We start from the raw sequence: 14,606 nt of genomic DNA, 5'->3' as shown, positions 1-14,606 counted from the left end.
AGGTATTCCGCCTCTTAGTGCTAGAAAAAGGCATTCTGTCCATGCGTCCAAACCTACGTTTCCGGAAGTTGTTTTCTATCAATGTGTGACTTTGAAATTGCGGCACTTCGAAGGCAGGTATCTTGTCCTTGGAGACTAATTCCGTTATCGCTTGCTTCACATATTCCATGCTCCGGTGGGTCTCCCATTCATAATTTTTTCTTTTCATTCCATTTTCCCCCCTGATACTTCCTCTTTTCGACGGATTTTAGCTCAGACAACTAAACATAAGTATGGACAGCAAAACATATTGCTTGCTTGGCTTACACAACGGACTTGGATTCTTTGAAAAGGGCTTTTTGCTTCAGGTCCTTTTGAATTTCAGCATGAGCAACAGACCTAACAAGTTTTCTTTCGGATGTTCCCATTATTGTGGGCTAGTCAGTCAGCAGTACAAAATAGGGGGGGCTGATAACGGGATGCGAGCATCAAATGAGATACTGCCGATTTTACACCGATGCATCTTGATAAACCTTGGATGTTTTTGAGGATGGCGTGCTCGCTAACGAAGAGACAATCAAGTACGGGCGCTGGAGCTCCTCCATAGACAGACAGCCTTGGCCGTGTGTGCTGCTCGGAAGAAGTGATTGGTTGGCATATCTTTTGGTTTTTTTTTTTTCCATACCGTTCGTTAATATGTACTCCTTTTTTAATATCCGGTCTCCTCTTTGTCGTTTCTTTCGGCCTTCATCCCTCGTTTCTCACAGCCTCCTCACGCCCTTTGTGTCCACGCAGCATAGCTCTCCCTACTATGACTCTTGCTTCCATTAATTCCTCCAAGTGCCTCAGGTAACAGAGGCGTTTTACCATTTGTCAGACCTGCAGGAAGAAAAGACAAATTATACATGCCGCTACCTCTTACGTTGGTGGTTCTTGGCGTGAACTTGCAACGTACTACATACATTTTTCTTCTGGTTGGAGGGAGGAATGGATTGGACTTCATTACGCAGGCCTCAGGGCTGAGCCTGATGATGCATAGCTCAAACCACCTGGGAGGGTAAGTAGAATAAATATAATATGTGCGGAAGATATGTTGGCGTCTTCATTGATGGGTTAGCGAAGGATCGCTGATCTTGGCCTGCGCATGTTTGTTACAGTGCCAAGGGGTTGAGGGTAAGTCAGGATCAAGAAATCGGTAGTGCATGTAGGAATCAATCATGCGGGCGGGTATATATGTATATTTATAGTATTAAAAATGTATGTGAGTGGGACGGGCGTTGGGTTGGAATTTTAATATACAGGTATGACTGGAGAGGTGCATCGCACCGGGCAATGCTGTAATACATCATAATGCACGTTTTATTTTATAGATAGGACGTGGTGGGAATAAGTTCGATTGGAGCGCCGTATTTTTAGTTTAGCAGGAAAACCTTAGATGGACTTAATTATAGTACAAGCCTGGAAAAAAAAAAAAAAAAAGAAAAAGAAAAAGAAAAACCACCGGGGACCCCAATCCTGGGCGATGCTCTATGTAGGCGCTCCCGGAGTGGGAGTCGGGGTGGCCGTCCCAGACGATATCCCCCCTTTCCCACCAACGCCTTTTTCCTTCTTCCTCTTCCGCTTCCTCGCCCCGACCACAACAGGCTTAACGGCATACTCGCCGACGGCCAACTCGGACCCGCACGTCAAACACTCCGCAACGCCGTCAACGCCGGCCAGCGGCTCGCAGAAGATGCTCAGACAGATGCTGCACACAAAGCCGACATCGACCACGCGCCGATGGCAGAAGCAGGCGGCGCGGAAGTCCACGTCGACGCGGCTGGGCAGGACGAGGTGTGAGCGCGCGCGCTGGTCCGGGAGGAAGCCCAGCATCAGGTACTGCAGGAAGCCGGCGGGGTGGGAGGTGGCAGGGATGTAGATGCCGCGGGTGGCGTCGGAGGCTTGCTGGAGGAAGGCAGCGTCGCCGGCTAGCTTGAGGATGTCGATGGGGATGTGCAGGCGTTGGCAGGCGAAGATGCTGTTCATGATGGGGATGTAGTGGTGGGCGGAGTGGGTGGTGCTGCTGAGGGAGATGATGAGGATGCGGGATTGGAGCGCTGAGGGGTTGGGGAGGTGGGAGGTTGTCGCTGATGCGGTGGTGCCGGGGGGAGGTGGGAGGCCTGATGCTGTGCTGTTTGCGGGGCCGGAGGTGGAGCCGTCTGGCCTTGCGGTGCCGTGGGTTTCGGCGTAGGCGATGGTTTCGCGGTTGATGTGGCTCAGGGCCAAGGTTAGGGCGCCGGCGATCAAGGTTGAGGTTGTGGAAGCGATGTCGGCAGCGGTGGTGGTTGAGAGCAGGGTATGGAGGTTGCGGGTTAATTGTTCTTCGACAAGGCGGAAGGGGCGATATTTATTTAGAGACTCTTCTTGCTCTGCTTGCTGGTATTGTCCGGCCGACTGTTGGCCGTTCATGTTGATGTCTCCATCTGGCGGTGCGTCTTTGGATGGCGGATCAGTCTGTGAGTCTGAGGATTTGGGGGAAGCGGGGGTAGGGTAGAGCCAGGCTGCATGATGGCAGTGGGAGGCGACGACGGCGACTTTATTTGCATAGTTACAGGCCAGATGGGCGTTGATGAAGACGAGGAGGTTTGCAATGGCGGCGGAGAGAGGGAGGGATGGCTCAAGGCGGGCCCAGGCATGGGGGTTTGTATCGAGGATGATGGTGAGGAGGGAGGGAGTGGGGCCTGCCAGATGAGAAGGGATGCATTCATCAGTTAGTCGATTGCTACACTGATTAATTAGGTTGGAGTGAAGAGCGAAGGGGAATGGGATATACCACTAGAAGAGGGATCGTAGTGGGTTGGGCCATCGACAGCGTTCATGGTGAGAGCGTGGCCGCCGTGGCGGGTGCATAGAGGATGGATGGAGGTGAAGGAGAGAGATAGCTACGGTGGCATGGTGGGAAGGAGATGAAACGGTTGCTGTAGCTGCCGGTATTCGTCAGACGATTATTGCAGATGCAGTTCTAACTGTAATCGTAGTTGTGGCTGTAGCTGCAGATGCAGATGCAGATGTAGCTGTGGTTGTGGTTGTGGTTGTGGTTGTGTTTGTATCCTGAAGCTTGTGGTTGAGGCTGCTTGCAGAAAGTAATTTTTGCTGCAACTTTATCTTCGGCTTCATCTCCTGTGATCCCTGGAACACCAGCATCGCACACTGCCACACAGATAAGCATTGGCAAATACAAACCGCGCCTGGACAGGACCCAAGACAAATACTATCCAATATCCTGGCTATTACTACAGCGCTGCTTATCTCAAACATGGAGGAACCCAGCGCGACACACAGAGCAACACTACGTAGACGACTGGCTGGTAACTAGTGGTCCTGGCAGCGGCGTGGAGCCGGCGAGCTGCACGGTTGGATGGAATCGCGGTCTGGGTTCATCGCACGAGTACAAAGCGCCACTCTTATCAGTCGATGATGTCGATGACTCGTTTCATTCGCATAACTAACTACGGATCAACTATCTCAACGATGCAAGAGCCAACCCGGCTGGTCTCTGTCTGCTCTCTGGGGAAAAAGAAATTATATCGTGTCATCGGAGGAGGACAGAGAGTTTACCTCACGTCTCACCAGCTAGTTGGTTATGATTGCTAGTATTTAATTCCGCCGAATGCTTCATGGGGATTGCTGATTCCGTTGGAATTTTTGCTCTCTCTCTCTCTCTGACTGATGACTGTTAATTCTCAACATAACTATTACAACTCGATACAACTCACACTTCCCAGAAAGAAAGAAAAATAAACAAATTAAGAAACTAAAATAATAAAATAAGATCAGGCTCTTCCATTTACGGTTAACTCGGCTGTTTATCTTTGCGGTTTGATTATGGAATGAAAAAGTGTAAATTGTCAACTAAATAACAGAATCATTCCAAATTTCCTCTCCGCCCAACCGCCAACCGAACTTAACTTTATCCCACCCAAGCTTGCAACCAGACTTTGGTCAGCGCGATTTTTTTCTTTTTTCTTTTTCAATTTCTCTCTTGTCGCCTGTAGCTACTTGTGGTTTTACATCTTACTTCCCGTCTCCGTTTTGGCTGCACGCCGTTGGTTTTCGCCCGTGACGTTTTGCTGTCTGCGCTTCCTGCTTGAGCAGGGTCCTCATCGTCCCGCCACCATTCCGCTAGCAATATCCAAGGCCAACTGTTAAAATCTTGCCTCCCACGTCTCCTGCCAACAGCTACTTGTGTTAGCCAGAAGAGCGTTCCATACACTACATCGGCGACAGCGTACTCCAGGCCAACTATCGAACACGAGCGGCCTTTCCCACAGCTCGTCGCCTCCATGGTACAGTCTGCTTCCACTGACCGCGCTGTCCAGCTGGTTAGAGAGGCCGTCGAACTAGTGGATGCTGGCCACCGAGAGGTAATTCATCTTTCCGTTCCGCTTCACCATGTATTGGTTACTGAAGCATTGTGAGATTTAGGCCGCTTCAAGAAACATTCGGGAGGCGATCTCCCTGGCTCCAGCGAACGAGGAGGTCAGATCCGTCTTTAAAAAAATATCAGAGGATGAAGAGACAGGCCACCCTCTCGTGAACCTATGTCGTCGCTATGTCACCTACAAGGACGAAGGCGCTGGTCGCGAAGCGGCCTCGCGCCTCCGCGCCGATGACCTAGTGCCGCCCCCCGAAGCCGCTATCGATGCCCTCAACCTCATCCTCTCGTGCCCTGCCGCAAGCCTCTCGAATACCCAGGATGAGATAATCACTGCCCTGATGCGGAGCAGCCCGCATATTCGCCGCCATTTTGCTGCACAGCTCCAATTGTCCGTCACCCAGTTCTTCGACGAGATATACGACCGTGGAGATGGCGCTGTCACGTGTCTAGATACTGCGGTACTAGATACTGCACTGTGGCGGTCTGAGCAAGTGCGCAATCACTGCAAAAGTGAGCTGTTCCAGCTTTTTATTGCCAAGCTGATGGAGTCGGGGCATGACCTGGACGGCCGCTCTCTAAAGGGTATTGCTCGACTCCTTGCAGTCGACGCTGAAAATCTGCAACATTTGGTTGATGAGGAGTGTTTTGATGCCATTTTATCCTCTCTGGACCTGAGGCTACCTAGCGACGTACGCAGCCAGGCCACTTTAGCAACCGCCAAATACCTCGAAGCCGCCGGAGAAACCGGCCAGACGCTGTTCTCCAAGATCCTTACCGCTCGTGTTTCAAGACAGCGGAATGACGACTACGTAATCGCATTCTCTGCTGCTGCTGCTGTCTTCCCCATCATCCCTTCCATCACTGCAACCCTCTTCTTGACAAATAAGTTTGTTCAATCTCTTGCTGGCTTGCTGGAACAGAAGCGCAGAGGTAGAACCGTGGAACGCGCTGTGCTGGAGCTGTTCAACGCCGCCTGCATCGACAAAGAGTGTCGCGAAGCAATCGATAGCCATTGTGGAGAATGGCTCTCTCGTACGTTGAGCAGAGAAACCGACGAACACGCCGAATTGGCTGCTGTAATTTTGGCCAAAATCCGGGCCTCCGAAAACGGTGCAATTCTGAAATCCACGTCAGCGAGTAAAGTCCTGGGGAACGAACTATCGGGTGGTAGTTCCCATGATCTCGTTGAAAGATTCAAAAACCTCCTTGCTCAGCGTCCGCAGAAAGGTGACTTCCATCGTTTGGTTGAGGGCCTGGTGTTTTCCTCCGTGAAGCCAGATGTCAAGGAGCAGCTGGTTTCCAAGGGCTCGAGTTTCCAGTCAGACCTTGAGGCTCTTCTCAAGAACAATATTACCGACCAATCCCTCATTTATGGTGGACTCATGATTATCCATAATCTCACGAAATACCGTCCTACTTTATCTGAAGAACAAAAGAAAATCTCCGAGCTCAGGTCCTACGCGAACGCTTCAACCAAACCTGCAGCATCCGACCCCCTGGACGACGACAACTACGTCAAAGAGCGCTGTGCAGCCGTCATCAATGCTGGTATCATGCCCCTTCTCATCGACTGTAACAAATCAAACGCAACATCGAACTCCATCCAAGACCTAATTAGCAAAATCCTCCTCTCCCTCTCCAAAACCCCACAAACCCGCGGCAAACTCGCCCAGCAAGGCGCCGTTAAACTTCTCCTATCCCTCCTCTCCTCCCGCACAGAGAACAGCACCAACTACCGCCAGAATGACGAACCGACCCAGAACGCTGCCCACGCCCTCGCCCGCATCCTCATCTCCGTTAACCCCGGCCACGTCTTCTCCTCCACCGGCTCGCCCCAAATCACCACCGCAATCAGACCTCTCGTCTACCTCCTCGATCCGTCATCATTACCCAGCACCACAACCACCCCTCCCTCCCCCTCACTCTCTACAGAAACCCCACGCGACCTCCTTCCAGCCTTCGAATCTCTCCTCGCACTCACCAACCTCGCCTCAACTTCTGCCTCCACTTCCTCGTCACCACCAGGCTCCATCTCGGCCCCTAGCGCCGCGGCCCTAATAACCCGCCTCGCCTTCCCTACAATCGAAAACCTCCTCCTCTCCTCAAACATCCACCTCCAACGCGCTGCCACCGAACTCACCTGCAACCTCACCACCTGTCCCGACGCGGTCGCAAAATTCGCAGACGGCACCCACCGCGCGGCGCAGCGGCTGCACATCCTCCTGGCACTGGCTGATGCTCGGGACCTGGCGACGAGGAGGGCGGCGGGCGGTGCGCTGGCGGCACTCACTGAGTTTGAAGGGGCTGTGGAGGCGGTGCTGGAGAGGGAGGGGGGCGTTGAGGTGGTGTTGGCGATGTGCAGGGAGGGAGAGAGTGGAGGTGGGGGAATGGAGATGGTTCATCGGGGCCTTGTTTGTGTGAGGAATATGGGATGTTGCGAGGGGGAGGTGGGGAGGAAGGCGAGGAGGGTGTTGAAGGAGAGGGGGGCTGTGGAGGTGTTGAGGGGGTGTTTGGTTGGGGGTGCTGGCGCTACAGGCGCTGGGGAAGATGCTGCTGCTGTTGTTGCTGTTGCTGCGGGTGGTGGTGGTGGTAGTGGTGCTGGTGGAGGGGGAGGGGGAGGGATGGGGGAGGAAGTGTTGCGGTGTGGTGTGGAAGGGTTGAGGATTTTGGTTGAGGGTTGATATGATATGATGTCTTTTTTCTGTTTCTGTTTCTCCTTATCTCCCCCTTCCACGTTGCTCTTTCGGTATGCCGTGTGGTTATTGTGTTTAATTTGATATAATTATTGTGCATCGCTCGACTTTTGGTTTGGTTTGGTTTATTTTGTTTTTACCCTTAATTGGTCATTTATTATTTTTAATCACTTCGCTTTTTTCTTTTGCTTTGACCTTTATCTATCCGTCTTGTGTTGTTAAGCTTTTTTCATCTTTTATCTTCGTTATATTTTCTCTTCAGGGGTGGTTTCTCTCTCTCTTTCTATGGCTTTCTGGTATTTGTCCCATATTACTTATTTCCCCCCTCACCTTTCGATATGTTATGGGACATTTCCTTCTTTCCTTTATCATTCTATTATTGCATGACTTTGTTTCGGTGGATAGCAGTCCGGTTTTTTTTTAAGTCACAACTCTTCCCTCCATCTTCTTAACATCCCATACACCTTCCTTTTCATGTTCTTTTTATTCTTTGATTCTCGCTATCAAAAAGTTGACCCGACATTTGAGAATAGATAGAAATCGGGGATAGACATCTACGCGCAGAGGCATTAAATCTTCATTTTTTTCTTCAGTGTTTACATATTTTCAAACAATGGATAGACGAGATCTGCTTCAGCCAATCCTTTTCTTTTCTTTTCTTTTCTTTTCTTTGCATTCATTCTTGTAGTATGGTTTTCCACACCATAGGTAGACAGTGGCATTCGCCTCCACCTCCGATGATGGCAAATTATAAGTCCCTGGCTCCCGATCGATGCCCGCTGTAGTTTTGCTATTTTGCCCCACGGACACCATGCCGACGGACAGAGGGACAGGTGGCATTCGTACCACACCACGGTTGAGCCGAGATAAGGGGCGAGACATTTGGTAGGGTTGGTTATCCGTGCACCAACCAACGACGCACATCTCCGGCCATTCCGGGTCTGAAATCGCGTATCTCTCGGCGGGAGGTGCCTATCATGCACATTGAGGCTGGTGGATGGATATGGATGGATACTGGCCGGCACACCACCCAAGCAAGGGAGGCCTCCAGGTTTCCCCATCCACCATTCCCCATCCACCATTCCCCCTTCATTATTCCCCTTCAGCATTCTCCATTACATTCCCTATCCCTTCCCGGAAGAAATCTCCCGCACACCGCTTCAGGGCCCGCTGCAGTCCTATGTCACATGCATTCGTTCCTTCCCCCTCCCCGGGCTGGTATGACGTCAGCCGTCGCTGTACCTGGTTCACGGGCCGGAATGTGGCCTGCGGTATCAAATACAGCTGCATTACCATCTCAATACGGCCCCACCGGTCGCTGGCCAGTCACAGGCCGCGGTGTGTTCACACTGCCCGCTTTCGGAACCAACCATGGGAGGAACCCTTGCCCGGGACCGTACCGTACCGTACATACATACATACATGGTCGAATGTTGTTCTTTGTTCCTCTCTGGGTTTGTTCTCCTCCTCCTCCAACTCCTCCACCAACTTCGTCTTCAATTTCATCTTCAACTTCATCTTCAACTTCCCTCGTGTCCGGGTTCATCCTGTGCCGCGTGCTTTGTTCTCGGTAATCGTATGCAGCTTCAAACAGCGATCTTGCCCGCTAGCTGCAGTGGCTTTCGTGACACAGACGACGCTAGACCCACAACCACTCCCATCGCGCAAGGTCATTCATTATTCATCGACGGGGCCCAGAGAGTGCTTGGCTCACTGAATCAATCTGATTTATTCAATCGAGCCCGCAGAGTTTCTGGGGAGATCCGTCTCTCTGCTTACGCTCGTTCTTAACTTCAACTTCGCTTCGCTGCTGTGGAGAGAATTACCTCCCCGCGTAGCCTCCTGTTAGCCAAAGAGGAAGCCGGAAGGAAAGGGACTACAGTAGGTGCTATCTATAGTTACTTCCTCTGATCTTTTTTGGAACAGCTGCAGCCATCTCAAACATGTTCCCTGCTCTTCCCCCCGCCTTCTCCACCTCCAATTCCTTTGCCATCCTTTTCCAGTAGGCATATCGAATGAGTTAGGCTAATTGATGACACCTGTACGTTGATTGCTGTGCAGTAGATATATATATATATATATATATATATATATATATACGGACGAAGAAACCCTCCACCACCCCTCCCCCGTTTTTCTTTCAGGAACTGAAACCACGACGAGAGCAAGGGCGAAACAGCTTGATTTTTGAGAGTTGCGCAGCGAATCCATCATACGAAAAACCAAAAAGTCCGAAAGGAAACACGAAAAACATGCTTCAAGTAAATATATCATAGCAAAAGATGGCACTTGCAGCACCCATTGCCACCTTTTGTGCTGTTTGTTTTTCTATTATTCCCCCTTCTCGCTTTTGTGTTCCTCGAGGAAGCGGCCCTCATTGAGAGTTTGTCCCCTCTTTTCTGTTTTTTTTTTTCTCTTTTGACGGGCCTCGTTTTTGTTTGTGGTTTTCGACTCCATTGCCATTTTTATATATCCATTTCCCTTTTTGCCTCGGGAAATTTTTACCACGCCTCAGTCAGCAAGTCGATCGGAATTTTATATCGTTGAGACGGTAAGGAGGTTAGAGTTAGGCATCCGGTTTTCGCTTGCTCAGAGATACGCCGGATACTTTACGGAAGAAAACATCAGACCATACCTGATACATCATGAAATTCGGCCGGAACCTTGCAAGGAATGTTGTGCCTGAATGGAGCTCGTCATATATCAACTACAAAGGCTTGAAAAAGCTGATCAAATCGGAAATTGAGGCGCAGAAGGAGGGCCATGACCCAGACCTGGCTGGTGGGTTGATCTTGCATCTCATCTTGCCAATGTACTCAATCAACTAGTGTGAGGCTCTTGTCCATGTACTAAGATTTTTTTCCCCTTGTTTTTGTTTTTGTTTTTATTCCACAGGATTCTTCTACTCCCTCGACCGTAACTTGGAAGACGTCGACCACTTCTACAACAAAAAATTCGCAGACTTCTCCCGCCGCCTGAAACTGTTGGAGGACCGTTATGGCCATACAGCCATTGGCTCGCAGAACCTCGATTTTGAAGACGCTGAGGACCTCCTCGCTGCACTTCTCGAACTGCGTGGCCAGCTTAGGAAATTGCAGTGGTATGGCGAGGTCAATCGTCGCGGCTTCATCAAAATTACGAAGAAACTTGATAGGAGGCTACCCGGTGCGCAAGCGCAGAGGCGATATCTGCCAACCAAGGTTGACCCGTCCCCTTTTGCTACGAATGCGGGTTTACAGGAGTCTCTAAAAATCATCAATGATTGGTTATCTGTGTTGGGAGATGAAAAGGGCTTTGACGATGCGAGCTCCACGCACTCCTCTCGATCCGTGGTAAAACCTACCTCGCGACCAATCCTCAAGCTGCCGCAAAGCCTTCTTCTAGCTCTTGACGATGCATTGCGCAAAGATGATACCCACATTATGTTGGAGCTGCTTCCCACGTTGCGGATTGCGGCGGAGGAATTAGACTCAAGTCTCTATTTAAAAGCTTTGAAGGCTCTATTACAGCGTGCGATTTTCTATCGTGCCAGGGATTCCGTAGTGTCATTGCTAGGGAAGCTCGATACGCTGGATGAAGATGACGACATAAATAGACGAAATTGCATCCATCGACTTGTCATCTCCATTGGACGCTCGCAGTCAACGAGCGATTCGGAGCTCTCTGCCGGTCAAGTACTCGACTTCCCAAACGAGGCTTCTAACTACATAACCCCGGCTGCTCCGCCGACCCTCCAATACCCGCGCGTTGTAGTGAAGGAGTCCGGGCGGATGCCTTTACTAAGTAGGATGGACGACGCTGTTTCATTATTGGAGCACCTCCTGGACAATCTCCGTCCGGAGCAAAGAGCTGCGCTGCTGGCCAAGGATATCTCTGGACGAACTCCACTCCATTACGCAGCTCAGTATGGATTCCGTGTGGTATGTGATGTTATCATTGAACATCTACAAGCATGGAACATGTTCGATGTTTCCCAGGGCATTGATGGCCCAAACTGGCAGGATGACGAGGGTTGGGCGCCGTTGCATCTCAGTGTCATTGAAGGCCATCCCCTGACTACTCGAGCGTTGCTGAATGCGGAGAACTGGAAGGGAACAAACGAGCAACAAGCTGCGATCCGGAAGCATATGTCTAAGTCGAGTGCTGTGCTCGCGCTCGCTACCAAGGCGAATTTCGTAGACATTGTCCAGCTCCTCGTGGACGCCGGTGTAGATATCAATTACCAGGACGAGCAGGGTGAAACCGCCCTCCACGTTGCAGCTAGGCTTGGCCACGATGCGTGCGCCAAGGCGCTTCTAGACGGCTCGCACGATCAAAAGGCCAATACTGAGCTCGCGGAGCATACATATTCCTGGACTCCGCTGTTCATCGCCTGTGTCGATGGGAGTTTGGGCGTGGTGGAGCTTCTGATCAATGCAGGCGCTGATCTAGAACGTCCTGACTCCTCCGGTTGGACCGCTAAAGAACATGCTGCTCTTAGGGGCCATATGGCTATCGCTCGACTGCTGGCAGAAGCTACTCCCCCAATCGAGATCTCGAGTGATTCAGATCCCTCCACCCCACCAGCTCGTTCTTTATCCCCTCCCACTCAAGCCTCGTTAGCAGATCGAAAATCCGCAGCTCGTACGACAGAGCCCGTCAAAACCTTTGGCCATCGCTATCTAACCGATGACAGCATGATTCTGGTCAGTCTGGGGACAATGGACATGCGAAAATCAGTACACGCTGTTAACCTCGATCGTATTCCCGTGGCTAGTGCCCATCTAACGCAGCTAGACACTGCATTATCCATCGTAATATCCGCAAACGAGGCACGTGGCGAGCCCGAGATCATCGACCTTCCCATCCAAGAGAGCATTGCCACGGACCCCGTTGCCTTCTACGCTGCAGACGCCTCCAAAGTGAAAATCATCTTCGACCTAATCCCCACCTACGCGGGCTCCAAGGAACAAATCGTCGGTCGTGGTGTCGCATTACTGTCAAGCATTAAACCCACAGTCGGCTCGAAGCGCATAAACCTACAAGGAGACGTGACCATACCGATAATCGCGGCAAATACTCTCGATATCATTGGTAGTGTCACGTTTAATTTCCTCATTATTACGCCGTTCAAGCATCCGAATATGTCGATTACCGAGGACCAGACGTACTGGAAGAGCATGGCTTCGCCGATGGTTATTGGGCATCGAGGTGATTCGAAGCTGACCCAAATCCCCCATTTCTCTACCTTTTTATGCTCTCTTATGACCGGTTCCTAACTTGAACAAAGGCCTTGGGAAAAACATGGCTAGTCGCAAGTCGCTACAGTTGGGCGAGAATACAATCCAGGTGTGTCGGGGGTTTCGAGGGCTTTTCTCCCTCGTCTTTGCGAGGTGCATTTCTAACATTCGCAGTCCTTTATCGCGGCGGCAAATCTGGGTGCATCTTATGTTGAGGTGAGTCCATCTGGCTCATTCGCAGATTATGTCGCGATTTCTGAAAAGGTGGCTAACGAAGAATTTTTTGGGGGGCGATGTAGTTTGGTATATATACCCAACCCTTCCGGCTCCCATTCCTTGAGCATCCCTGAATCATTAATAGTGTTCCTCATTTTGGGCTGACAGCTGTTGCTAGATGTGCAACTGACGAAGGATCATGTACCTGTGATATATCATGATTTCCTCGTCAGTGAAACAGGAATTGATGCACCAGTTTACACGCTAACCTTGGAGCAAGTGAGTTTCTTCTCCATTCTGCCTTAAAACTTCCTCTCTTTGTTCTTTTGCATTTGTAGTTATTATCATCACCCATTACCCGCGAGCTGCCAACTGACCTCTTTTATCTTCCTTTCTCACAAATATAGTTCTTACACCTCAGCGACGGCCGTAGGCCACGTGAATCTGAAGACCAAGGGGGATCATTTAAGGCTGAAGATCCACTCCTGGCGGACCTGCGAACATCAGCTGCGCGACGTCAACGGTCGATGTCCGTTGGTGAAGGGTTTACGCCATCGATGCACATGAGCGAGAAGATGAAACATACCCGCGATTTCAAGAAAAAGGGTTTCAAAGGGAACTCCCGTGGCAGCCACATTCAAGCCCCGTTCGCAACGTTGGAGGAATTATTCAAAAAGCTGCCAAAGGACGTTGGATTTAATATTGAAATGAGTAAGTTTTTTTTTTTTTTTTTTTTTTTTTTTTTTTTTTTTTAATCAAAGACCACCCAGCCCATATCCAATATACAATGGTATAGATAAGCTGACCAAAAAAACACAAAAAAGAATACCCCATGCTCCACGAATCTGAAGAAGAAGAAATGGACACCTATGCCGTTGAGCTAAACTCTTTTGTCGACACTGTACTGACGAAGGTCTATGACCTAGGGCAGGGCCGTAACATGATCTTCTCCTCCTTCAATCCGGACATTTGCCTTTTGCTCTCCTTCAAACAGCCCTCTATCCCTGTTATGTTTCTGACGGACTCTGGCATCACCAGGGTGGGCGATGTGCGCGCTAGTAGTCTGCAGGAAGCCATCCGATTTGCTTCTCGGTGGAATTTACTAGGGGTTGTGACGGCGGCGGAGCCGTTGATTATTGCGCCGCGGCTTGTGAGAGTTGTGAAGGAGTCTGGTCTTGTTTGTGTTTCGTACGGGATTGCAAATAATGAGCCGAAGAATGTGAAGGTATGGATTTCTTATATCATTTTTCTCCCTTTCCCTTCATGTCCTGGGGGGGGAAGAAGATGTGGTAGTCTTGTCTAATTGGGAGATACTGACGATATTCGGGAAATATAGTTGCAAGTTAAAGAAGGCATTGACGCCGTTATTGTCGATAGCGTGCTTGCAATTCGGAAGGGACTTACGGAGGGGGAGAAGCAGGAGTCGAATGGACACGGTGGCGGTAGTGGTCCTGGTAACAGTAATGTGACCGGATCGGGGACTAATGCTGATGATGCCGCCGAGTTGTAGCAATGTGGACCCAAGGGAAGGAAAAAAAAGAATGGGGTGAGAAAGGGAAATGAATTTCACTGTAGCAGGAAGCCTGACAACGCAAGCCGTTCGGCGCGCTTAATTCTTAATAAATTTAAGATTTTTAAGGTTCCGGGATATAGGTAATAGTCATGGTGAAGGAAAAGGAAAGGGTTTTATTCATGAAATATCATTTATTTGAACTGCTCGGTGAGATTACCGGCTGGGAGGGAGAAAAACATCATAGTAGTTACTTTTAGATTTAGAGTACAGCATATCACAGCAGCACCGATTACCTCCTTGCTATTTGCTGATGTTAGATGTTGTTCTAGGACAATGGATGAGATGTGCTGTGTGTGACACCGTAATTCAGGGTCAGGGGTTAACTAGGTATTGTTCGTACGAATCAGCCAAGGAGCGAGCGGCTCGAGCTGATATATAGAGGAGGCTGGTTAAAGGGAGTCAAGGGGTAATTATACAAATGTATCTACTAGCGGGTAGCGGGCCCTGATCAGACCAGAGAACTAATGAGTCCACGGAATTGAATTTTGTTTCTTTTTCTTTATTTTATC

At 50.1% G+C, this 14,606-nt stretch overlaps 3 protein-coding genes across 3 annotated transcripts; 2 read left to right on the top strand and 1 right to left on the bottom strand.

The window, feature by feature from the left end:
* Positions 1 to 1,371: 1,371 nt before the first annotated feature.
* Positions 1,372 to 2,837, bottom strand: HCBG_04822 (RNA polymerase II transcription factor B subunit 4; the record flags this gene model as incomplete). The annotated part of the gene is made up of 2 exons (XM_045431871.1): positions 1,372 to 2,699; positions 2,792 to 2,837. The coding sequence occupies 2 exons, from the start codon at positions 2,835 to 2,837 to the stop codon at positions 1,507 to 1,509; spliced, it is 1,239 nt and encodes a 412-aa protein (XP_045287083.1).
* Positions 2,838 to 3,274: 437 nt separating this feature from the next.
* On the top strand, positions 3,275 to 7,282 carry HCBG_04821 (uncharacterized protein; the record flags this gene model as incomplete). The annotated part of the gene is made up of 4 exons (XM_045431870.1): positions 3,275 to 3,326; positions 3,791 to 3,835; positions 4,198 to 4,382; positions 4,444 to 7,282. The coding sequence occupies 4 exons, from the start codon at positions 3,275 to 3,277 to the stop codon at positions 7,075 to 7,077; spliced, it is 2,916 nt and encodes a 971-aa protein (XP_045287082.1).
* Positions 7,283 to 9,734: 2,452 nt separating this feature from the next.
* HCBG_04820 (glycerophosphodiesterase) lies at positions 9,735 to 14,242 on the top strand (the record flags this gene model as incomplete). The annotated part of the gene is made up of 8 exons (XM_045431869.1): positions 9,735 to 9,870; positions 9,985 to 12,279; positions 12,359 to 12,417; positions 12,483 to 12,611; positions 12,693 to 12,803; positions 12,932 to 13,235; positions 13,349 to 13,749; positions 13,861 to 14,242. 8 exons carry the CDS (start codon positions 9,735 to 9,737, stop codon positions 14,032 to 14,034), a joined length of 3,609 nt encoding a protein of 1,202 aa, XP_045287081.1.
* Positions 14,243 to 14,606: the final 364 nt, after the last annotated feature.

The sequence above is a fragment of the Histoplasma capsulatum genome (assembly GCF_000150115.1).
Source record: "Histoplasma capsulatum G186AR genomic scaffold supercont2.6, whole genome shotgun sequence".
NCBI lineage: Eukaryota > Fungi > Ascomycota > Eurotiomycetes > Onygenales > Ajellomycetaceae > Histoplasma > Histoplasma capsulatum.
This window is presented reverse-complemented; position numbering and strand designations above follow the sequence as displayed.